Source organism: Misgurnus anguillicaudatus, chromosome 18, assembly GCF_027580225.2.
Source record: "Misgurnus anguillicaudatus chromosome 18, ASM2758022v2, whole genome shotgun sequence".
Lineage (NCBI taxonomy): Eukaryota > Metazoa > Chordata > Actinopteri > Cypriniformes > Cobitidae > Misgurnus > Misgurnus anguillicaudatus.
In genome coordinates this window covers 8938259-8965743 of record NC_073354.2, presented here as the reverse complement: position 1 = coordinate 8965743, position 27485 = coordinate 8938259, and the positions used below count along the sequence as shown (strand labels likewise).

Sequence of the window (27485 nt, the reverse complement as noted above, 5' to 3'; positions counted from 1 at the left end):
AATGAATGGAGCTCACGAACGGTTTGATTACGAAAATTCCTCAATATCTTGCTTCGTGTTCTTCAGAACAAAGAAATTAATACAGGTTTGGAACAACATAAGATTGAGTAAATGATGACAGAATTTTCTTTTCGGGTGAACTATACCTTACCAGGAATATATGGGAATTAACGGGAATATTTGGGAATTAATGGAAATAAACTGGGAATTTAAAAATTGCAGGGTGGTCTTAAACAGGGAACTTAAATGTAGTTAAAAAATCATGCAGTATTTGTTTAAAACAACAAGATTGAATGCAGTTTCAGTTGAATTCCTACCTGAAATGCATTCCTCTGTCGCATACACACAGCACACTGCTTACTAGAATGATTTCCGAAGGATTTTTGATCAAATAAATTCAGGCTTTATGAGTGCAAGTATCAGGATTCATTAATGAATAAAAAGTTCAAAAAGAACAGATTTATTAAAACAAAAAACAATTTATTTTAAAAAAATATTTTGTAACAGTACACACTTACTATTGTTCTATATACTATTTTATCTTTCCTTTTCCTTGAAACTACATTTTTTATTCCCTTTAATGCTGGGGTGTCCAATACGTCGATCGCGATCGACCAGTCGATGGCAAAGGCAATGCCGGTACATCGCCCATAAGTTAACTGTGTATCCTCATGCTGCTCCATGCCTCCACACGAGCTTCAAAAAACCGAGCGCGAAATTATAATATATGGTATTTATATAATAAATTATAATATATAAATAATGGTCTTAGAGTAATTGTGAAACACGTAAGTCTTTTTGAGTTGCTGTGCCTTTCTTTCACAAATGTGTGTTATAAATCTTATGCCTGCCCACTGCAGCTCAGTCATGTAAACTTCCGAAATTTACGAGGATGCAATCGCATGGCATTCTTGCCTTCATGCACGTGCTGATCCACGCGCCCTGTGTGTGTGTGTGTGTGTGTGTATGTGTGTGCGCGCGAGCGAGCAAGCAAACGAAAAAGAGAGAGAGCAAGCATTGTGCTGATTTATATGCTTCTGATACTATTGTAATTTTATTTCTAGTTTGTTTCACTAAACCGAATCTCCGCTATTTTAACTCCTCAAAAAAAATAGAGTAATGGTGACAGCCCTAAATCCAATGTAGAGATATATGCAGTATAGTCCACGCATTTAAAGTGTTTTTAAGCATGTAGATCTTGTCGGCTTTATCATTTTAAAAGTAGATCACCACACAAAAAAGTCTGGACAGCCCTGCTTTAATGCATGTCTGCTTATGACCAAAATAATGTTTATTTATGTTTTTATATGATATAGTTTGTATAAATTTCCCAAAATTTCCAAATAATTTCCAAAATTCCCCAGAATATGTCCCCATGGAAACTTTCCAGAAATTTCCCGAAACTTTCCGCCCCTTTGCAACCCTAACACTTCTATACTATATGGCAGGTGAAAATGAGTTGGCGAGGCAAGCAGTAGGGCTGTGTATCACCGACAATTTCCCGATACGATACAAGATCATTTTGAATGACATTTTTGTTCAGAATTTAGTAACACGTTACTATTATTATCTGTTTATTGTACATTGCATAAGCAGTGTTGTAACCGTTGTGTTTTTGCCATTCATTTATTAGCTTTTGGGGGAACTCTTGGAAAGACATAACATCCCAGAGCTACAGTACTCAACTCATGTTGTTTCAAAGCAGTTTTAGAAGATTGTGCCTTATACTAGGCATTATATTCTTCCCTCATATAATTCTTCTATATATATCTATGAATATATGTATAAACATGCAGTCAGACTAAATACTATTTCTCTATACAAATCAGATTATTTGTCGTCTTTCTTCCCAAATCCTTTACTGTATTATAAGAGAGCGGCTAATTATGCAGCGCGCGCTTCATTGCTTTTAAATGCGCGAAATAGATTTATTATAGATTGCTTGCAAGACGACATGCAACGCTACTTCAACATCACTTTCCAGCAGTTTAGGATAAGATATCTGTGCTTGTGTCATTGTATCGATATTTTTAACACAGCACTAGTGAGTAGTGTGTTAGAATTCATAGTATTCAAAAAACTGATGACCTACTACTGCCGTAGATCTATAAGTGTGTATTCGATGGACACTTCACTATCCTGAGAGCTAAGGAGACACCAAATTTCAAAAGGTGAAGAAAATAAAAAAGGGAAATCCATGCATTCACAGCTTTAGGGATTTAGGTACCAAGAAATGTATTCCTCATTATACTTGTTCAACAACACACACATAAGTTACAGTCAGTCTGCTTATGTCATCATAGGTCAAAGGACAATAAAAACATGGTGGATGCAAAATGTCCAAAATATATTTATACTGCTCCCACACATACTATTAGGAACATAGTATTTTTACTTTACAGCAGTTGATACTTCATCTAATTTAGTACGTACTGTCACAAGTGAGGTTTCCATCCAAACGTGAAGCAAATCTTTTCAAAATTCACAAGAAAAGAAAAACAAACACATGTGAATGAGGTGCATTTCCATTAAGTTGTACGAGCAAATAACGGTGATATAGGTCAGTGGTTCTCAAACTTTTTCATGCTTGCGGCCCCCCTTGTGTACGGTGCATTCTTTCGCAGCCCCCCGAAAGAAAATTTGACAAAAACAGTTCTAAAATGTAAACTAAACATATTAAATTATACCTAGTAGTGCTGTTGGTTAGTTGGCTTATTATTTTTTAGGTTTAATTACACAGAATTCATGATCAATGAATGTATTTTATAAAATGTCATAAAACTGGGGCCCCCCTGGCACCATCTCGCGGCCCCCGGTTTGAGAACCAAGGCACGCTTAGAAGGAATGCAGCATTTTTGATGCAGGCACTAGCAGCAAGGGCATTACGACGACGTCCAGCCTCAAATATTATAAAGACAACGTCAGCTGATACAGCTAGATCAGTGATTCCCAACCAGGGGTACGCGTACCCCAGGGGGTACGTGTACCCCAGGGGGTACGTGAAGAGTTTCCAGGGGGTACGCGAAAAGATTTAGATTTTGCTTTGATCTCATTTACTTTTAATAAAAATGTCTTTCGTTTGTCCAGTCATTGATATACGATTGATTTTTGTGATGAAAGAATTGTAAAAAGGACAACTTTAGTCCTAAATGTAATTTAAATCTTATCATTAATATTATACGCCGTCGTGAGTAAATGCGCTGCATGCTCCATAACGCAATAGCGATGTCTAACTCAAGAACGATTTGCGTGTGATTTACTACAAAGGCGCAAATAAAATACACAGGCACAATAATGACATAAGCATATTTCCACAATGACCATTGCAATCTACTAAGAGCAGCGCAAATTAGTACAGAAACTTCGGCAGGACATCGCAATGAAAATGCGGACTGCGGAGTGTGAAATTCCACCCAAATAAAAGCACTTGGAGGACGCAAGATGAAGGGTTAAAGAAGTTTTGAAAAACCTGATTTGACTTCTTCTCGTGACTTCTCCTCCTCTTTTCTTCAGCAAATTAAACATAGCATAGGTTTGGCAAAACTATATATTTTTTATATTTGTAAAAAAGTATGTTCCTCTGGCAAAATTTAATACTCTCCTCCCATTGCTTCTAAAAGGAAAACTTCTACAAATGCATATGCAATAAGGTCGCAAAAATAACACCCTTTCAGAGCTAAATATCTACTGCGTGTCTTTAGTAAGTTCAGTCGGCTTTTAACGGCAAAATTATGGTTTGCGCAGCTGGAGCTATTAGTTAAAGGGGTCATATGATGAAATTTTTTTAATTTGTAAAATAAGTCTTTGGCATTCCCATAGTCCGTATGTAAAGTTTTATCTCAAAACACCATACAGATAATTAATTATAGCATGTCAAAGTTGACATTTTGTAGGCCTGAGCAAAAATTTGCAATTTTTGTGTGTGTCTTTTAAAATGTAAATGAGCTGATAAAATCCAAACACTGATGATGGTGGTTTGTTGAAATAAACATGCTTCATCAGTCAGTGATTTTTACTTTAAGGTTTAAAATTAATTAGTTAATTAATATTACTAATTATTTGTCTTTAAAACACAACTTTGGTTTAGTTTCGATGAAGGGGTACTTGAGCCTTAATGATAGGGCTGTGGGGGTACTTAGGGATAAAAAGGTTGGGAACCACTGAGCTAGATGATCAGTCACGTGGGTTTAACGTTCGCTACGTCAGAATTTATTCGGCAAATGCGTTTCCATTTACTTCTTTTCGCATAAGTCAGAAACCACTCAAGCGAGCATAAAAACTTTTTGCAAATTAAGGGATTTTTATTTGATTCCATCAATCGTTTCTTATACGATACTTCAACATGCACATAAAAGCAGTGTGATGGAAACCCAGCTACAGATACATCTCTTACCGAGTTGCCCCAATGCATTGTGGGTTTTGCCTTATCCAGAGAGGATCGTTTAAAACATTTGCCTAATTGAGTTCTTATAGAGAGTAGTGTGACATAATGCTTGGATAGGAAGCTCAGAAGGATGAGCTGTGATTTGTTAAGATATTTCCAGGTCCGGTTCTAATTACTGTCCGCTCTGGTGTTTAAACAGAACCTCGACTATGTCCTGCCAGCAGAAAATGCTGAGCGTTAGCTGACCTCCATTGTTCTGGTGTATTCATGCAGAAGACGGAGGCATGTTTACTCAAAGATGAACGTTGGCCGTCTGCGTGTAAGCCGCACCATAAAACAAAGCATTCCAGACGTGATTTTTCGTTTAAACAGCACTGACAATGAGCTCTCTCATGACTACAGAACAACTCTTCTGTTCAGACGCTCACGCTGTCCTTCAGCAGAGTAAGAGTGGATCAGTACTGTCAGTTCAGCCAATCACAGCACACTTGCACTCAACCAATCACAGGGCAGTGACCTATATAACAACAGAGCGCAAGTTGTTATATGTGTAGAGTTTATAAAGAGAAGAGAGCCATGCTTTGCTATTTCAAAGGAAATTTTCCTAGAAACAGAGTCCGGATGTTACAAAATGTCTGAGTTTAAAAGCATCAGAGTTGGATTGAATTACGAGACCATCAAGACTAAATGATTGTGGGGAAATCTCTCTCTCTCTCTCTCTCTCTCTCTCTCTCTCTCTCTCTCTCTCTCTTTTTTTCTCTCTCATGGATTAGTTTGATGGTAATGCTTTAGGACAGGTCTGTTGGTCTTCACTGTAGGGACATGACATATTATCAGTCTCATGCACATGGGCAGGTAACATGGTGGTGAATGCTAATATTTTATGTAATGGGTGTAATAATATTAATTTGTCATTTGTGGTGTGGGAATCAATAGGCACAGGCCTGGAGTGCCTGAGTGCCTAAAATGATTCTTGTCAGATAATTAATGAATATCATGTGATGCTTTATTACCCTGTGTGTAGATCTACTGAACAGAAGTTTGATGGCAAGAGAAGCATGGAGGATGTCTTTTATACAGTCACACTTCTGTCCTCACTGTTTTTACCCACAATGCACTTTTTTGCTTTAATGCGCAACGTCTCACTATTGATCCAGTGCAAACTGAAATCCATTACGTGTGTGTGTGTCTGTGTGTTAACGGCTGGTCATACCGTCAGTGTTCAGATGGCAGCTGTGCAGTTTTCTATGCGTAACACTCATCAGTAAATCTGGCTTATAGTGTGAACGACAGCTCAGATTACATACATCAGCTTATGGTCATGTCACAGGCAAACAGATTTAATATCTTAAATCTGTCATGATGATGATGAAAATTTTTCTTTTGTTAATTTTAATGAGTTTAATATAGACACACAGAATTTTAATTAAAACCAAACTGGTTTTTTAATTTTATTAAAATAAGATTTCATCAGCAGGCTTTCACACCTCAGCTTTAAAAAAAAATGTATTTGTCTTTTTCTTCACTGGTTTGTTGTTAAGAGACTAGTCGACCTTTTGGAGCCATATACAGTACAGTGCAAAAGTCTTAGGCCACCATGCCTGAATCTGATTTGTTGTTTTTGCAATGTTATAGTGATCATATATAATTGTTTCTCACTTTCTCTTAAATAGAATACAGCCAGAAAATACAGGAAATGTGTATATAGTATTAAAAACTATAAAAATATAAACTGATGTGTCAAGTTTTTAGGGTAAACTCCTTTTCCACTTGAGCAATAGCAGGAAAAATAGCAGGAAAGTGCAGGATCTCTTTTTTTTTACTTCATTCTGCTCAAAAACGCTCAAGATGTGTTTAGTGTCAAGAGAGGTCACACTAAACACAGATGATGCCTAAAGACGCCATTTAGTCTTAAAAATGTCATTTTAATTTTTTTGTACATATTTCCTGTAATTTCTGTTTGTATCTTAATAAAATAGATAGAAGTATAAATATGGATGGACATTAACCTCTCGACGCGCACTAGTTCGTGTGCGGGATGATGTCATTTTTTTTAACGCTGCTAACAATATCATCTAGCCTACTGTCTATAAACATTAATAATATTAACATTACTATACATCGTTTAAAAGGTCTATGGGTTTAGCATCAGTGTATGGTCTCTGTTTTGAGATTCAGATGCTTTAGCATCAGAAATATAGTATTTTGTGGTAGAAGTCCAGATGACAACATGCAAAATATGAACATGACTTCTTACCTTTGTGTTGATATAACAATCTCAAGTCAAATCGAGTCAGTTTCAGATGTGTGAATAACCCATGAAAACGGTCTAATACAATACATCCAATGACCATTTTTGTCCACAAATGCGTATAATCCATTAAATATAGATATATAGTCTGTTGTTTACATCAGATTTTACATGAACATCTTGAAATAGAATGTAATATACAATCCGTGGACTATTTGCGTCGTAACACTGTATATGAGATTAAACTTTAGGTTCCGTTAAACACATAAACCAGCGGTCAAACTTTGTTTCTAAAAGTAGGCGGAAGTATAATACATAATATCCAAACAGCGCTGTCAACTATCGTGACGGCATCTGACTCGCCTGTTCCTCCAATGACTTAATGGAAAATATTGATAGACAGGCCGTATAGCCAATTAGATAACAAATCCAACGATTTTTGTGTGACGTTTTATTTCCTGGTGTGGAAACGGCATTTTATATGCTAACATAAGGATAAATAATAATATGAACGAATGTGTATGAATGTAAACAAAGACTTTAATTTTGGTGTGGAAACGGCATTTTATATGCTAACATAAGGATAAATAATAATATGAACGAATGTGTATGAATGTAAACAAAGACTTTAATTTTGGTGTGGAAACGGCATTTTATATGCTAACATAAGGATAAATAATAATATGAACGAATGTGTATGAATGTAAACAAAGACTTTAAAAAATGGCGCTTTTCCATTGAATAGTACCCCACGGTTTAGTTTAGTTTGGGTCGGGTCAGCTCACCTCACTTTGGCGTGGTTAGCTTTTCCATCAAGTTTGGTATCACTTCGCAGTGGGAGGGATTATAGGCGGGTCGTTATATTTGCGCTGCCTACTGCTGTGACATCATACAAGTGAGAGCGTCCTCGTACATTCCCATACATTCATTTATTTATCAGTCTGCCACAAAATTAAAATTAGCCAACACAAATAGATGTTTGCACATAGCGTTTATCACTACCTCTGTCTTACGTGACCGTTTCCGTGGCGTCAGTAGTTGACGCACTCCGCTGAGCCTCATTGAAGTTGCATTTAAGCATATAATGCTGACGTGCTCATCGCGAATGTTCCGCCACAAATTGCAAGTTTGGAAAAAACTTGTATGATGTTCCTGATTCTCAACCTGTGGATGTTTTTCATCACTTAAAGGGAGTTTGGGAACTTATAGCAAAGCACAGATGACAACATGTTTGCTCGAGACGGCGCAAGCTAGCACTAAAGGAAATAAAGCAAATTTTTTACATTATAGCGATAAAGCTGTAGTGACGATTCTCTCAGACCAATCAGTGATCTACTGTATTTTCGCATCACGTTTGGTATTAGCTCAGGTCGCTTGGAACCCCAACCGAGGTGGTACGAAAAAAAGTATCGGGTACTGCACCCAATGGGAAAGCTCCCAAAAGTAAGCTGACCCGACCCAAACTAAACTAAACCAAACCAAACCAAACCGTGGGTTACTATGCAATGGAAAAGCGCCATTAGAAAAGCACTATTCTTACAAAAACCCTTGCAAGAACCTAAATTTTAGACCTATTGACTTCAAACGTGAAACATAACCTTGTTAGACTTGTGGCTTTGGGATCATTGCATTTCTAGGTTTCACACACATATTTATCATTAAGTTTTTTTATTAATAAAGTACTTCAGCCTCTCTAACTTTTGTAAATTTTAACTTAAAATAATGTTGAAACCTGGAAAATGAAGCACAAAGTGTCTTCTCTCTAATGATACCAGTTATGCGTATACTCTAAATGGTTTAGTAAAAACAACCATTTTAGGGAAAGTGTGTCTTTTCATGGTTTGTGCCAGAGTGGGGGTGCTTTTCAAGAGGTTAAAACTTCTAAAACAACAAGTCTGCTGGTGGTTGCCTAAGACATTTGCACAGAAATAAGTATTGAACACGTCAACCTTTTTTTTAGAACATATATTTCCAATGAGGATGTTCAAATGAAATTTTCACCTGACATCAGTATAAACTTAAGAAATCCACAAATATAAAGGATTCACAACATTACAGTCTATAAAGTTACATGCCATAAAGTTGAATTACACAGGGAACAAGTATTGAACACGTTAAGAAAAAGCTAGTCATCAAGGCAAGGAACCAGCTGAAATCCATAAGTATTTAGAAAGTAATTATATTTCCTATTTTTGCAAACTATTATTAGCTGGGTTAGTAAATATTAAAACCTCTGCGTGGTTATTTGGGCCGACTTTCCTTTTTACGCTGGGATAAGTAACCTCAAGTATCGCCACATTATAATGTTCAAGTCTCGAATCTAGCACGCAGGGTCCGAAATGAACACCCGCCAAGCGCCGAATGCGGGTAGATTTTCCGTTTGGCGACTAAATTCAAAAGGCTACCCGCCACACTGGCGGGTGATTTTCATACCAAAATATTAATGCAATATAATGTGTTTGCCAGTAACTAATCTGGGAACGAGGTGAGCTAGCCACAGAACGTCTCTACGCTCCAAGTCTCGCACTAGAGACGGTCTGTTGCTGGTTAGTACTGCAGGTAACTTGCGGTCTGCAGCTATCTGCTGCATATTAGCTATCAAAATGCATCCCCGCCCTGACCGTCGGGCTATCTTGACTTATAGGGAGGAAAAATATATATTTAAATGCTTATGCATTCTTTCACAGATTTGGGTAATAATGGTGTATTAAATTCAGGCATTGGGTATTTAAATTAAGGCGGGCGTACACGGTGCGATTTTTGTTGTCGTAGGAGCTCGCATGCGATTTTTTTTTTCTCGGGACCAAATCGTTCATGCTCGTATGGTCGCGGCTCGCACCGTGTGAGAAGAATTACGAGCCGAGCCGAGCAGGTTACGAGCACCTTACGACCTCCCGATAATTTTTAAACATTTAAAAAGTTCGGGAGCTGTCGGTATAAATTCGTAGTGTTGGTGCGGGTGAACGAGACGATCTGGCAAAGCACTTGAAGTTGACCAATCAGAATGTACAAAACACAGAAGAAGAAAGACAAATGTGGCACTGCTACCTCAAATCTGGACGACAACTCTATAGCTGGCTATATGTTTCGCGCACAAACACACTCCGGAGACCGGACATCATGACAAATATGACAGGTCCTTTCAGTGACGACCTCTTGATCAGCTTCTTTGCCTGAAAAACCTGTCATACGTGTTTTTGTGATGTCCGGTCACAGCTTTGGATGTGTGCGGAAACAGGAGAGAGTGTAGATTAAGCTATAAAACGAGGGCTACTTTTTGATATTAAAACTTTTTTGTTTTACTTTGTAATACTGTTGATTTTTCTTTACTTGTTGATATGTTTATCATTATTTACAATCTAAACATAAAATAAGCCAACTAAAATATGTAATAAATAAATATAAAAGTTATTAGACTCCGTGCAGAGACCACTGGTTTAAACAGATGGACAAAGAATGTCGCAATTTTGTGTGATCCAAGCTGTGCCAAAGTCGCTGTAGTACAGTTTCATAAATGAATGGATATTAAAAGGGCTGGCGTGACAGAGAATAAAAAGCAACGGAATCCATGTTTAATAGGCTATAAGATATGCATTTATTGTTTTACACTTTTTACTCATATAATAAATGCAAAATAAATTGTCAATGAACAAGAGACTATATTAAACATGATGATCATACGCGGAGACGACGTTTTCCAGATTATTATGGAGCTTCTGCTTTAACAAGAGCTTAAACGTTTTTGTTCGGTGTTTTTTACCCATATATATATTTTTTACGTATTTTCGACCAAAGGAACACATGATATAGCCCAATGTACGTTGTTATGGTAGCCTAAGCTTGTTCTGAAATTATGAGAATATTTAAATGACTAAAAATGTAGGCTATCTCTGAAACTTTATTTAAATAATGATTAATTTGTTTTCATACTATATTGGTATTGCTATGTATTAATTTACATAGGCCTACTGAAAAAATGGCATATATTAATATGCAATGCCTTCTGTATGGCATTTATTTTGTACATTTACATGATCACAAATGCTGCGTGCTCACTTTTACTTCAAGACCCCGCATTGACCGAGGGTCCGCGTACATTTGCACTAGACAATGCAAACAAGCCTAGACAATGTGCTTAATATTACATTAAATAATTTTCGTTTTACAAATTAATATTTGGCTGTAGATGTATTGTCTAAATAATTTAAACTATATATTTTTTATATTTGTAAAAAAGTATGTTCCTCTGGCAAAATGTAATACTCTCCTCCCATTGCTTCTAAAAGGAAAACTTCTACAAATGCATATGCAATAAGGTCGCAAAAATAACACCCTTTCAGAGCTTAATATCTACTGCGTGTCTTTAGTAAGTTCAGTCGTCTTTTAACGGCAAAATTATGGTTTGCGCAGCTGGAGCTATTAGTTAAAGGGGTCATATGATGAAATTTTTTTAATTTGTAAAATAAGTCTTTGGCATTCCCATAGTCCGTATGTAAAGTTTTATCTCAAAACACCATACAGATAATTAATTATAGCATGTCAAAGTTGACATTTTGTAGGCCTGAGCAAAAATTTGCAATTTTTGTGTGTGTCTTTTAAAATGTAAATGAGCTGATAAAATCCAAACACTGATGATGGTGGTTTGTTGAAATAAACATGCTTCATCAGTCAGTGATTTTTACTTTAAGGTTTAAAATTAATTAGTTAATTAATATTACTAATTATTTGTCTTTAAAACACAACTTTGGTTTAGTTTCGATGAAGGGGTACTTGAGCCTTAATGATAGGGCTGTGGGGGTACTTAGGGATAAAAAGGTTGGGAACCACTGAGCTAGATGATCAGTCACGTGGGTTTAACGTTCGCTACGTCAGAATTTATTCGGCAAATGCGTTTCCATTTACTTCTTTTCGCATAAGTCAGAAACCACTCAAGCGAGCATAAAAACTTTTTGCAAATTAAGGGATTTTTATTTGATTCCATCAATCGTTTCTTATACGATACTTCAACATGCACATAAAAGCAGTGTGATGGAAACCCAGCTACAGATACATCTCTTACCGAGTTGCCCCAATGCATTGTGGGTTTTGCCTTATCCAGAGAGGATCGTTTAAAACATTTGCCTAATTGAGTTCTTATAGAGAGTAGTGTGACATAATGCTTGGATAGGAAGCTCAGAAGGATGAGCTGTGATTTGTTAAGATATTTCCAGGTCCGGTTCTAATTACTGTCCGCTCTGGTGTTTAAACAGAACCTCGACTATGTCCTGCCAGCAGAAAATGCTGAGCGTTAGCTGACCTCCATTGTTCTGGTGTATTCATGCAGAAGACGGAGGCATGTTTACTCAAAGATGAACGTTGGCCGTCTGCGTGTAAGCCGCACCATAAAACAAAGCATTCCAGACGTGATTTTTCGTTTAAACAGCACTGACAATGAGCTCTCTCATGACTACAGAACAACTCTTCTGTTCAGACGCTCACGCTGTCCTTCAGCAGAGTAAGAGTGGATCAGTACTGTCAGTTCAGCCAATCACAGCACACTTGCACTCAACCAATCACAGGGCAGTGACCTATATAACAACAGAGCGCAAGTTGTTATATGTGTAATTTTGGTGTGGAAACGGCATTTTATATGCTAACATAAGGATAAATAATAATATGAACGAATGTGTATGAATGTAAACAAAGACTTTAAAAAATGGCGCTTTTCCATTGAATAGTACCCCACGGTTTAGTTTAGTTTGGGTCGGGTCAGCTCACCTCACTTTGGCGTGGTTAGCTTTTCCATCAAGTTTGGTATCACTTCGCAGTGGGAGGGATTATAGGCGGGTCGTTATATTTGCGCTGCCTACTGCTGTGACATCATACAAGTGAGAGCGTCCTCGTACATTCCCATACATTCATTTATTTATCAGTCTGCCACAAAATTAAAATTAGCCAACACAAATAGATGTTTGCACATAGCGTTTATCACTACCTCTGTCTTACGTGACCGTTTCCGTGGCGTCAGTAGTTGACGCACTCCGCTGAGCCTCATTGAAGTTGCATTTAAGCATATAATGCTGACGTGCTCATCGCGAATGTTCCGCCACAAATTGCAAGTTTGGAAAAAACTTGTATGATGTTCCTGATTCTCAACCTGTGGATGTTTTTCATCACTTAAAGGGAGTTTGGGAACTTATAGCAAAGCACAGATGACAACATGTTTGCTCGAGACGGCGCAAGCTAGCACTAAAGGAAATAAAGCAAATTTTTTACATTATAGCGATAAAGCTGTAGTGACGATTCTCTCAGACCAATCAGTGATCTACTGTATTTTCGCATCACGTTTGGTATTAGCTCAGGTCGCTTGGAACCCCAACCGAGGTGGTACGAAAAAAAGTATCGGGTACTGCACCCAATGGGAAAGCTCCCAAAAGTAAGCTGACCCGACCCAAACTAAACTAAACCAAACCAAACCAAACCGTGGGTTACTATGCAATGGAAAAGCGCCATTAGAAAAGCACTATTCTTACAAAAACCCTTGCAAGAACCTAAATTTTAGACCTATTGACTTCAAACGTGAAACATAACCTTGTTAGACTTGTGGCTTTGGGATCATTGCATTTCTAGGTTTCACACACATATTTATCATTAAGTTTTTTTATTAATAAAGTACTTCAGCCTCTCTAACTTTTGTAAATTTTAACTTAAAATAATGTTGAAACCTGGAAAATGAAGCACAAAGTGTCTTCTCTCTAATGATACCAGTTATGCGTATACTCTAAATGGTTTAGTAAAAACAACCATTTTAGGGAAAGTGTGTCTTTTCATGGTTTGTGCCAGAGTGGGGGTGCTTTTCAAGAGGTTAAAACTTCTAAAACAACAAGTCTGCTGGTGGTTGCCTAAGACATTTGCACAGAAATAAGTATTGAACACGTCAACCTTTTTTTTAGAACATATATTTCCAATGAGGATGTTCAAATGAAATTTTCACCTGACATCAGTATAAACTTAAGAAATCCACAAATATAAAGGATTCACAACATTACAGTCTATAAAGTTACATGCCATAAAGTTGAATTACACAGGGAACAAGTATTGAACACGTTAAGAAAAAGCTAGTCATCAAGGCAAGGAACCAGCTGAAATCCATACGTATTTAGAAAGTAATTATATTTCCTATTTTTGCAAACTATTATTAGCTGGGTTAGTAAATATTAAAACCTCTGCGTGGTTATTTGGGCCGACTTTCCTTTTTACGCTGGGATAAGTAACCTCAAGTATCGCCACATTATAATGTTCAAGTCTCGAATCTAGCACGCAGGGTCCGAAATGAACACCCGCCAAGCGCCGAATGCGGGTAGATTTTCCGTTTGGCGACTAAATTCAAAAGGCTACCCGCCACACTGGCGGGTGATTTTCATACCAAAATATTAATGCAATATAATGTGTTTGCCAGTAACTAATCTGGGAACGAGGTGAGCTAGCCACAGAACGTCTCTACGCTCCAAGTCTCGCACTAGAGACGGTCTGTTGCTGGTTAGTACTGCAGGTAACTTGCGGTCTGCAGCTATCTGCTGCATATTAGCTATCAAAATGCATCCCCGCCCTGACCGTCGGGCTATCTTGACTTATAGGGAGGAAAAATATATATTTAAATGCTTATGCATTCTTTCACAGATTTGGGTAATAATGGTGTATTAAATTCAGGCATTGGGTATTTAAATTAAGGCGGGCGTACACGGTGCGATTTTTGTTGTCGTAGGAGCTCGCATGCGATTTTTTTTTCTCGGGACCAAATCGTTCATGCTCGTATGGTCGCGGCTCGCACCGTGTGAGAAGAATTACGAGCCGAGCCGAGCAGGTTACGAGCACCTTACGACCTCCCGATAATTTTTAAACATGTCAAAAAAGTTCGGGAGCTGTCGGTATAAATTCGTAGTGTTGGTGCGGGTGAACGAGACGATCTGGCAAAGCACTTGAAGTTGACCAATCAGAATGTACAAAACACAGAAGAAGAAAGACAAATGTGGCACTGCTACCTCAAATCTGGACGACAACTCTATAGCTGGCTATATGTTTCGCGCACACACACACTCCGGTGACCGGACATCATGACAAATATGACAGGTCCTTTCAGTGACGACCTCTTGATCAGCTTCTTTGCCTGAAAAACCTGTCATACGTGTTTTTGTGATGTCCGGTCACAGCTTTGGATGTGTGCGGAAACAGGAGAGAGTGTAGATTAAGCTATAAAACGAGGGCTACTTTTTGATATTAAAACTTTTTTGTTTTACTTTGTAATACTGTTGATTTTTCTTTACTTGTTGATATGTTTATCATTATTTACAATCTAAACATAAAATAAGCCAACTAAAATATGTAATAAATAAATATAAAAATTATTAGACTCCGTGCAGAGACCACTGGTTTAAACAGATGGACAAAGAATGTCGCAATTTTGTGTAATCCAAGCTGTGCCAAAGTCGCTGTAGTACAGTTTCATAAATGAATGGATATTAAAAGGGCTGGCGTGACAGAGAATAAAAAGCAACGGAATCCATGTTTAATAGGCTATAAGATATGCATTTATTGTTTTACACTTTTTACTCATATAATAAATGCAAAATAAATTGTCAATGAACAAGAGACTATATTAAACATGATGATCATACGCGGAGACGACGTTTTCCAGATTATTATGGAGCTTCTGCTTTAACAAGAGCTTAAACGTTTTTGTTCGGTGTTTTTTACCCATTTTTTTTTACATATTTTCGACCAAAGGAACACATGATATAGCCCAATGTACGTTGTTATGGTAGCCTAAGCTTGTTCTGAAATGATGAGAATATTTAAATGACTAAAAATGTAGGCTATCTCTGAAACTTTATTTAAATAATGATTAATTTGTTTTCATACTATATTGGTATTGCTATGTATTAATTTACATAGGCCTACTGAAAAAATGGCATATATTAATATGCAATGCCTTCTGTATGGCATTTATTTTGTACATTTACATGATCACAAATGCTTCGTGCTCACTTTTACTTCAAGACCCCGCATTGACCGAGGGTCCGCGTACATTTGCACTAGACAATGCAAACAAGCCTAGACAATGTGCTTAATATTACATTAAATAATTTTCGTTTTACAAATTAATATTTGGCTGTAGATGTATTGTCTAAATAATTTAATCATAAAGTGAAAGACGTGTTACGTTATCTTACCTTGCGTTTTACCTCAATTGCTCCTCATTCTGCATTTTCCAATAAATAAATATGTCCACTGAATTTGTTTTTAAACGTCATATTTATAAAAAAGCAACAATATATGTAACATCAATAATACCAATATAGATATTTACTTGGCACTACAATCATGATATATTAAGAAGATAAAACCGCATATGCGCTAGCAAGAAAAAACACTGCCAGAGAAATTCCTTCACCGCCACAGCACTAGACCTATATTGCAATTTCGGAATGCATAAACAGAAATACAAAAAAACAGAAACAGTTTTCTGCACAAAAGCCAATATCGTTGCCGTATTCTTCTTGTTTTATTTTTTGTACATTCTGCCACTCACAGGTGCGAAATTGCTTACGTCAGAATTCCTCAAGTCCTACAGTAAAATCTTGTCGTGTGTGACTGCGTACGAATTATTTTCGCATAAACTCACTCGTGTCGTGTGCGAGAGCTCACGACGTTCCGACCGTCAGAATTCGCACCGTGTACGCCCAGCTTTACGTTTGAGCGCGCCCGAGTTTTACTTTCACTTTCGCGATTGCGCGAAAAGACGCAGTACAGGCAGCAATCCGTAATGATTTGTCATGGATTTGTTGGGTAAATCCTCCAACTCCGTCCTGTCAGTCATTACTATCCTCACGTAAGAAAATTAAATCTCTCGCAGCAAGCTTTAAAGTATAGATTGTACGGGCAGTGAAGAGAGTGACTCTGTGCAGAATCGCTCTTAAAGCGACAGTAGCCCCTGTTTTTCTGATCGAAAAAATGCTCCAATCTGTAACTGGATGATCCAAACTGTGAGTTTTGTGACCCACTAAACCACTTTTAAATGGTGAGTATATCTGATGTGGGGATGAGCAGGAAAAGTTGGTTTACATGGAAATCCGTCTTTTTGTTTGTTAAAAAAACAACAGCATCAAAACAACAACAAGTATAGCAGATTAAACATTGTGGTTAGAGGCCCTATCGGCTTTGTATTGGCAAAATTTGGCCTGTGGTAAAACTAATTGAATAAGCCTGTGCTATGCACACAAAGTCAAGTGGCATTTTCTTATCTGTGACTTCAGTTAATATTTCAGATTCAGAATCTGATAGATATTTCACTTTGGTTAGAAGAAAAATTTGTACTGATGATTGATATGTACTGAAAATTGATATGTGTTATTTGTGTTTTGATAGATGTTTTAACTTAATATTCTACATTAAAAGTAATTTATTTTTTATTCGGGCTACTTGCATTCATTTCGAGCTACCAAAAACCGAAGAGTGCCTGCCCGAAGGGCTACCAGGGATTTTGAAATTTTGCTTGCCCTGCCATGAATACAGCAAATGAAATTAATGTACATGTGAAAAAAAAGGCTGTTTATTATTCTGGCCGGTAAAAAATATGCTTGGCTGGTGGATTTTTTCATCTACCAGTCCCTGTGGCAGGTGAGCCAAAAAGTTAATTTCGGACCCTGCTAGCACGCCATTGTTTGTTGTGTCGTGTAATGTCAGGTGTGTTCAAGTAAGCCAGAGATATGCAGATGCTGCAAAATAATGCTGTATTTAATATACAGATGACTAACAATTTGTTTGAGCAGATATTGGCTTACGTGAGCTTTCAAGAAATTAGCGATTGAACTGAAAAAAAGTAACCCGCCACATTGGCTAGTGATATGACAACGTTACCCGCCACAGTTGATTTTTATCCGCATTTGGTGGTTGTTAGTTTCAAAGCATGGTGATAAGTATCGCAAGTGGATCTGTAGAAGGATTGGTTTTGAGATATTTGTGCCCCATCTCAAGTTAGCAAAGCTTATTATTCATAGTGTCTGTAGAATAAGAACTCAAAATCGAACCGTCTGTCTGTCTCATTCCTTGAGAGTCACTCACAAGTGTTCATTTGTGTCCAGAGTGAGTGGTATGGCTCATATAGTCTCGGCGCCTGCTCGTGGCATATGTCCATCTGTCCTTTTCCAACGCCAGCATTCCAAGGAATAGTTCACTCAAATTCTGGAAATTCTTTTCACTGTTTCTCACTCTCATTCCAAACTTTTATGACTTTTTGTCTTTTGTGAAAAGCACTGCAGAATGTCAAGTGGCTTTTCTGACAGCGATCATGTTTGTCATCTGTACATAGTCAGTAAATATGAGTGAAAAAGTTGTACTAGACGCCTGGTTTTGTTCAATACATCATATCATTTATGCGTTGTATCTTTTCTCTTTCCAGAAACGAGCTAAAGGACAGTACCTGTTTTTTGAAGTCTGTAAGCATCTGAATCTGATGGAGAAAGATTATTTCAGTCTGAGCTTTAAAGACAGTGCTGATCAGAGGGTAAGATACACAATCATAAATGACTCAAGCAAATGTTTATCGGAAAATTGAAATAAGTTTGTCATTTGTTCACTGTCATGTCTGTCATCATATTCAGTTTCAGTTTCTCTCTGGATTTGTTCTTTACTTTAGCTAATGCACCAATTATTGGCTTGAGTGATTTCCTGCTGCTATTGATCTGTTATTTGGGTGTGATCAATAAAAGCCACAGATCAATCCTTTAATAGCCATGAGAAGCTAAAAGCTTCAGTACGAATGTTTATCTCACAGATTGGATGATTGGAGTGCATGATGGGATATAGGGTGTGCTGTTGTTGATGTGTGTGTGTGTCAGAGAGATCAGCTTTAGTCTTTCAACATAAACTGTATGTGTTATCATGTTTATCAGTGATAGATCTGTACTGTTATGAATATTTATTTATATCTAAGCTCACATACACAAGTGAGAGCTGCATTTAAGTGCAGAAGTGAATCCTCTTCATCATTTTTCTCTGTGTGTACACAGCACTGTATTACAGAGCGAACTCTGTTTGAAAAAAAATGATTAAAATGCCCAGTACATGCTGTTTCTTTATCACCAGTATGAATGTAAAATATATAACTACACATAGAAATGTGTTAAAAGTTTACTTATTCCCTCATTGGTTGTGTTTTGTGTGATTTTAGTGCTGGCTGGACCCAACAAAGGAGATTAAACGACAGATCCGCAGTAAGTGTCTGATCACATTCTGTCTAAAGATTTTATGATGATGAATGTGATATTTTATGATGAAAGCAATTGTTGTGATGATGATGATGATGATGGTAACGTGTCTGCAGGAGTTGTGGTTTGGGTGGTTTTGAATAGTTGTCAAAAGCTGTTCACGCGCACACACACATACACAAACGATAGGAATGATCATAGTTATTAGACAGAATGACGCACACAGGGAGGAAGATGACCGGATCATTGCAGTACAATTCCACAAGAAAACAGTAACAAAAATTGTGTTGTTATAATAAATGACTACTGACTGTGTGGTATGAATTGACTGTGTGTATAGACACCTATATGACAGTTAACAAAATGACAAGGCCAGACTGCAGAGAGTGATGTATCCCACAATGCAATGTGCTCAACTTAATCTTAAATTACTATTGTATAAAAATTAGGAAAAACTACAATGAAATTTAACATCTACTTATTGCATTCATTTTATCCAAGATCTTACACTCACCGGCCACTTTATTAGGTACACCTGTCCAACAATCAGCCAATCACATGGCAGCAACTCAATGCATTTAGTCATGTAGACATGGTCAAGACGATCTCCTGCAGTTCAAACCAAGTGTCAGAATTAGGGCTGTCAAAATTAACGCGTTAATTACGCGTTAACGCAAATTCATTTTAACGCCACTAATTTTATTAACGGAGATTAACGCAACGCGCAATTTCTGTTTGACCCTTGGTCCAGCCCATAGTTGAATGAACAGAGACGCAGACAAATGTGACTCTCTCTTAATGAGTAAAAGGTTTTTATAGAAATAAGAACATTAAGCAAATCGTCTACCAAATCCAATGCTCTAAATGCTCGTTGGACATCTGATATGATCTTTATTTATACGTCTGAGAGGTGAAACGTTACCGTCCTCCTAATGCATAATCTAATACAAAAATGCGTCTCAATTCATTTTGGTTTCGCTTTTATGCATGATTTATAAAATAGACTGCAGGACTTGCTTGATGTTAAAAGAGTCATTAAGAGAGATAAAGTTCGGTACCTGATTAATGTTAAAGAGTTATTAAGAGCGACAAGACTCAAAAGCGATCCCCTCACGCTGACTGACTGATATCTGAAGCGCGTGCACACAGACGCGCAAGTGCGCGACCCGGATATATAGACATCTACACAAAATTACAGTTTTACAAATATCTGCTTTGATAAGAATTCACGTTCTATAATCTGTTATGTCTTAAGTAAATGTTTGGTTAACTGTTGGTTAAAAATATCTGATGTGTAACATTATATTAGATCAGTTAGATTTTAAGCAGTCTGTCTCAATGTCAATCAAACAAAAGGAAAAAAAGTTGAACATACATTGATGATGTTTTTGCTTTGTGTGTGCTAAATCTATTAGTTTTACCAGTGATTTTAAGGTATTGATGTGGTAATATAATGTATGGATGTGGACATTTTTGTGGTAATTTGACTCTTTCAACTTCAAACACGTGTAGTTCTGTCATATTTTGTTATATTTCAACAAATCATGCATTGTTCTATGTTTTAATAGAGAATGTCAAAATATGAACAACTATTTTTTTTTTATTTGCTAATTCCGACTCAACTTGCCAGCACAGGTCACAAATTATGCAGCAGCAAACAAAAATGGAGAAAGAAAAATCTTCTGAAAGGAAAATTCATATACAAAACAATGGCTGGTGATTCTGTTAAAATGTAAACAGGCTGTTGTTAACATACATTTGCATAAAGCATCTATATATGTATATATGATTAGAATATTAAAAACTTGAAAAGTGTTAAATTATGGTAAATTTAGAATGGATAAAAATGTGCGATTAATTTGCGATTAATCGCAGTTAACTCATGAAATCATGCGATTAATCTAGATTAATTTTTTTAATCTATTGACAGCCCTAGTCAGAATGGCGAAGAAAGGTGATTTTAAATGACTTTGAACGTGGCATGGTTGTTGGTGCCAGACGGGCTGGTCTAAGTATTTCAGAAACTGCTGATCTACCGAGATTTCTAGGGTTTACAGAGAATGGTTCAAAAAAGAGAAAATATCCAGTGAGTGGCAGTTCTGTGGGCGCAAATGCCTGGTTGATGCCAGAGGTCAGAGGAGAATGGCCAGACTGGTTCGAGCTGATAGAAAGGCAACAGTAACTCAAATAACCACTTGTTACAACCAAGGTATGCAGAAGAGCATCTCTGGACGCACAACACGTCGAACCTTGAGCGCGGATGGGCTACTGCATTTAAAATCAGAGTCAGAACAGAAATAAGCAACCGTTGTGTGTTTGTGATGCAACAATTTTCCTCTTCTGAAACACATATTTACCATGAACACAGAATTACCTACCGTTGTGTTTGTATAAGAAATGATAAGCTATCCATAGTTTTAGTTGAAGTTTTGTTTCCATGTTAAACATAAAGCACTGCAATAATTATCCAATCCCAGATGTTAAAATATTTACTTCTCAATTCAAACACAGACTTTTGTTTAACCTGGAGAGTTTGTTGTCTGCACGATGTATGATTATATGATTACATGTTATTATTTACACTATTATTTACACTTTACCCAACACTACTCTTAAAACCCTTTACTATGACTGTGTGTGCCTGTGTAAGCAAAACATTTCTTATTTTTCCTAAAATATGTCTTATTTATATTTTTATGAAATGTATTGTTTCATGTTCATTATTGCCAAAGCCCCTTTAGGGAGGTAAACAGGCAGCCTTGTTTGTAATGCCTCAGGGCAGTTATTTTATACATATAAGAAAAGTCAAAAATATGAATAACAGAAGGACAGATATCTCTAAAATCATGTGCTAAAATCTCATTATTATGATCCACATTTCAGACCTGCAAACTTGTCGCTTTTCGGCGACAATCGCCGTTTTCTTGGTCAATTGGGTCATTCACGTGAATCGCGTAGAACCGGAGAGTTTTTTTTTTAGGTGGGGGGGGGTCGGGAGGCTGCCCTTTATCTGAATGCCATGCGGGCTAGAATTGCCAAACATTATTGGATAATTCTTATAATTGACACTTCTCTGGGCCAATCGGAATCTTGGCATTTGCTTTTCTCTGGGCCAATCGGAATCTTGGCACTTCCTTCAGAATCTTGAAGACAGCGCGCCAGCGCGCCGCGGTCCTTTGGATGAGAGACACACCTGGCCACCACCACGCGAGTCTGATGGACACTTTTAACCTGAAGGAACCATCTTATTCAAGGTAAGTCAACTTTTTTGGACCAAAAACAACAACTTTTTGTTTGCTTGATTTAAATTAGCGTTAGCTACCGCTTATATTGTATTTTTAGGAACGAGTCTACGCCGAGTAATGCACAAACGTAGACCTTGCATAAAGTTTGCCTATGCTTCGAGCAAAATGACTAATGTTAGCTAACTTAGCAAGACGATTGTTAACTAGGCTTATCGTTACCCGGGTGCTCTGCCCTGAGTTCCGAGATATACGGCTACTACTCGAATTCTGAGCTAACGTTACCCTGAATAACTTCATTACGGTGGCTGTGGTGCGCGCTTGCGCAGGCCAGGCAGTCATTCGTGATGTGGGTAAATGTTTACACAATAGCTGATGCGAGAGTAATGTTAAAGGAAAACCCACCGTTTTTCAATATTTTACTATGTTCTTACCTCAACTTAAACTATTTAAAACATACCTATCTTTTTTAAATGCATGCACTTAATCTTTGTACATCGCGTTGTGAATGTGATTTAGCCTAGCCCCGTTCATTCCTGGTGGCTGTATACCTGGTAAACAGTAATTTTTAACAACAGGGCTATTTAGACAAAACAATCTGGCGAGCGTGTTGTCCTAGGCTAATACACCAACAGCAAATTTCTGTATAATAAAGGGCTACATTTTGCATCAAAGTCTGTCAATTAAATCTTTACATTGTGTTGTAAGTTGAATTTACATTATGAACACTAGCACTTTGAGATTGTTTATTCAATGTAAGAAGCCCTACATATAAAATGCATTATTATTATAATTATTGAACAGAAATGTATGTTGATAATCACTGCATATCAGCCATACAGTATGGAGACACGTTGTTTTATCATATTAGTCCTATGTATGATAGTTTGCAAGGTTATATTTTAGAGATTTTATTTACTTTCAGGCAATGGTTCTGGGCACTTTGGTGGAGCACTCACTGCCATTCACAATGGCCCGTCATCGTCATCCTTGCACAGATGCTGGCTGAGGACAAAGTGGCTCTGTCGCACGAACATCGGCAAAATATATATATATTTTTTTATTTCTGTCTGTCTCTTGTTATTTTTTATTTCAGTGTCATGCTTCACAACACTTCCAGGCGTTTCCGTGAGTTGTAAATAAAAACATTTGTAAAATATTAAATGTGTCATTCTCCTTAAGCTTCAACGATGTTTTAACATTGATTTTTGATTAAAGTATGCTGATTTTTGTTAAGTCACATCCAGAATCATATGCTGGGGTAACCGCCCCAAAAGTACCCCCCCCCTGCGTGTGACACTGTCACCTTTTTTTCTCTGAGGAGTTTGCAGGTCTGACATTTACATGCACCCTTACCATGCGATTATAATGGGATTTTGGTGATATCACGAATATACTTTGCCTCATGTAAACAAGATACTTAGATAAAAAAATTGTATTAACCTCATAGTCGCAGCAAGTATAATCGCTTTAAAACGGGTGGCGTACGCAGTTTTTAATCACAGTATGCCGCTATGTAAACACTTCTATACCGCATTAACTGAAGTACATGTGTGTTTTTGTTATGCCTTAAAGCATGAATTGGTTTTAAACTTGAAATTAGGAAGTTTTTCCTAAACTCTGTCAACATGACTCGCTGTCAGCAGTCTGCCTTCATCCAGAAACAGCTCAAATAACGCCACAGCAGCATATAAAATCGTTACAGGCACTTCATTTATGTCTTCATCATGGCACCGAATAACGAAATGCGTCTATAAGAACATGTTTGTCATTTAAGGGCTGATTCACACTGGCTGCGTGGCGTGTCCGTTTTTATTTAGGCTCCCATGTTAGCAGGTTTGACCATGCACACCGCCTGCATGACACGCACGTGCATGCTAGGAATAGGACCGACACCTATTTTTCACGCCACGCGCAAGCGTCTTGGAAGCATCAGGTCAGTTTATCAATAGGAAACGTACGTGTATACAGAATAGGCTAGCAGCAGCAGTAGAGCCGCGTAAGAAACGCTTCTGGTAAGCAAGGGCATAGAAAACGCCACACAGCTGCCGTGCGAAAGACAAGCAACAGACACGCCACGCAGCCGGTGTGAATCGGCCCTAACGTAAGTAAATAAAACAGTGGACAGTAGATGTGCTCTGCATAGGGCTATGAGTAAATAAGCAGAAAATAAATTCTGCATGTAAACAGGTTTTGGCTCCAGTCATGTAAACATCTTAATGCCATTAAGTTCTTACTCTGATTATTGGAAATAATCGCATTATTGGTGTACGTGTAAACGCAGTTAATGTTAACGTGTGCGCACACCCAGGTGAATCAGATCTGTTGTGATGACTCAGATGTGCGTCTGGAGGACGACTAAAATAGAGGAAGAGGACAGTGAGAGGAAATGTGCATTAAAATAGAAACTGTGTCCTCATTAATGTAACCGAGTGGAGGGGAGGAAAGGAGAGTTTATATATTGATGTTATACCGTAGCTGATGAAAGATTGTTTCGTGTCATACTTACTACATTATATAAACCGGTTAGTTCCAATCCTTGATTCTGATTGGTCAATAGGTGTGCTTTATTCACGATAAAACACTGCTATGACCGCTTCACCCAACTGTTCTATTTAATATCACTGCGCCCTTAGCAACACCCTTAGCAACACATAAACATATAATGAGGCAAAGTCTGAAAACAGTTTGTTGTTTTTATTTGAGCTTTCATGTTGTTGTTCGCAGTCAGGGACTATTTTTTCTAGCGGAAGGAATGCTTTTATTGATTTAACTTCATGAAAGTTGCACTAATATTTTTTTTACTTTAATATTGTGTGGTAACCGTTTTATAAAAGCAATAAGGTACTCGAGGCAAGTGCTGCATCGTGAATAAGCAACGGCCGAAGGGGTTGCAGGCACTCCGCTTCGCGTCGTGCCTAACAACGCCCTTCAGCCGTTACTTATTCACGATACAGCACAGCCTCTTGTACCTTATTGCTTACGTATATCTTAACATCTGACCAATCAGCATCCAGAACCTTTATCCTTTATGCAGGTCCATTGGAAATTAGGCGATGCATTCTCAATATCCTGATCAGAGACACACAAGTTTCTTGAGGAAAAAATTCTAATGTGATTTATTCTTCTCTGTGTGTTTTTGTCAGACTCTCAATGGCAGTTTGCCTTCAGTGTGAAGTTTTACCCACCCGACCCATCCCAACTGACTGAAGACATAACCAGGTATAAACAACAACGCCATATTTACCATATTAGTGCGTCTCTCCAGGTTGATCTCATCTCTGTTTCATGTGTTGTCTGCAGGTACCTTCTGTGTCTTCAGCTCAGACAGGACATTGCATCAGGACGGTTACCCTGTTCTTTTGTCACGCATGCTCTTCTGGGCTCATACGCCCTACAGGCTGAACTGGGTGACTATGACACAGAAGAACATCGAGTGGACTACATCGCCGACTTCCAGTTCGCTCCAAACCAGACCAAGGAGCTTGAGGAGAAAGTGGTGGAGCTTCACAAATCCCACAGGTCAGAAAAATCTGCACCAATTAAAAAAAAGGAAACTCCAGTGATGGCTTTTTTACCATGTTGTTTATATTAGTAGCTCAAATAAAATGTTTAGACATATTTGTCTCAACATCTTGTTTACTTTTGTGCATAAAATATAGCTGCTTGGACCCAAAACGTAGATCAATGGTTTGTTAGTTTACAATTAAAGTTTGTATATGAAGAAACAGTTTGTCAGACTGAGGGTTTTTAGATTTTTAGTAAAGCCCTGATGTTAAAGTTAAATATTAACCCTTCTGTCGTCATGTGTTTCAGGGGTATGACTCCAGCTCAAGCTGATATTCAGTTTCTGGAAAATGCTAAGAAGCTCTCCATGTACGGTGTAGACCTGCATCACGCCAAGGTAAAAGATCTGCAGATGATAATGATACCTGATATTAACTTTATCATCTATAAGAGACATTTCATCCCAGCGTGAGGTCATCATTGTGTGAGACCTCTACTCATTTAATCTTCATCTGTTGACCTGTAGAGCTCATGAGAACAGCACAGTGTGACATCAGCTGAACAAACACTTATAGTGTGTGTCTGTTTGTTTCAGTATGTGTGTGTGTGTGTCTCTGTCTGTAAGTGTGTGTGTGTATACAGTGGAGGGGTTGAGGTCTGGGAAAAATGTGTTTCCATTTTTAAACTCGCACAGGAATCTAAATTCTACAAGTGTTTCCCAGTGGGTCTCAAATGCAAACTGTACATCATATCCTCATGTAAGAAGTTGTAATCTTTAGTAAGGATAGTGTGTTTTTTTCTTCAGCCGAGATCTCATGACCTTTAAAGGGACATTGCACTTTTTTTTTAAATGCTCATTTTCCAGCTCCCTTAGGGGCTGTTTACACTTGGTATTACGATGTGTTTTCATCGATTGGATCACAAGTGGACGAGAGAGACACATTACGTTTACACCTGGTATTTAAATCCGTATCTTTTGTCCACTATCGAACGCTTCTGTGCTGAATACTATCATGAGGGGGTGGTCTGTGAGACGGTGGGCGAGTCTCTCTGCTGTCATTCAAACCCGAGCGGGAGTAATTATGAGTTTATATGGACGCAAACTAATATTATGTCGGAGTGCACTGCTTTTTTAGCAAGTAAACATGCTGCACAGTGTTTTGTACATGAGTATGTAAGAGCTTTCTTTGAATTTTCAGTACAATTGATGAAATAGGATCGCGCAACTTTCACACGCTTTCAAAACGAAACTACGGAGATCAGCCGCTTAGTTTTATCAATGAAAGGCTAAAAATAGCGCTGTACACGTGTGTTCACGCCAGAAGTCAAAAAAGACGTAAAACTTGTGTTTAATACCTCAGATTAGATAAATGGCGTGGAGAAGGCGGTCGCGTGTGGCTGTTCGAACGCATTCAACCACATATGCGTTCCGCAACTCCAAAGCGATCCGATCGAAAGTGGTTTCGACCACCTCTGGATGTGGTTGAAAGTGGTCGAAAGTGGACGAGCTCAAAACGTTTTGAACACCGTTTACACCTGGCATTAACGTCATCCACTTGTGATCCGATCGACGAAAACACATGTTAATACCAAGTGTAAACAGCCTCTTAGAGTATTTGATTCTTTTGGAATCCATTCAGCCGATCTCCGGGTCCGGCAGCACCACTTTTAGCATAGCTTAGCACAGTCCATTGAATCTGATTAGACCATTAGCATCGCGCTTAAAAATAAACAAAGAAATTTGATATTTCTCTCCGTTTGTTTGGTCATACAGTATTTACATGAATCATTTGCTATTACAAATAACATTTGTTATCTCGGTTATTTACGTAAATGAAGCTAAGTGACATGATGTA

At 37.8% G+C, this 27485-nt stretch overlaps 1 protein-coding gene across 21 annotated transcripts in view; it reads left to right on the top strand.

Annotated features, from left to right (window-relative positions):
• Positions 1-27485, top strand: part of epb41l2 (erythrocyte membrane protein band 4.1 like 2) — a 94384-nt gene that overhangs the window by 32805 nt on the left and 34094 nt on the right. For all 21 annotated transcript variants that reach the window (XM_073855794.1, XM_073855809.1, XM_073855808.1 and 18 more), the window contains exons 5-9: positions 18073-18177; positions 18844-18886; positions 25269-25344; positions 25426-25644; positions 25939-26026. In XM_073855794.1, coding sequence (XP_073711895.1) covers positions 18073-18177; positions 18844-18886; positions 25269-25344; positions 25426-25644; positions 25939-26026 — 531 coding nt within the window. The remainder of the gene's footprint in view (positions 1-18072; positions 18178-18843; positions 18887-25268; positions 25345-25425; positions 25645-25938; positions 26027-27485) is intronic.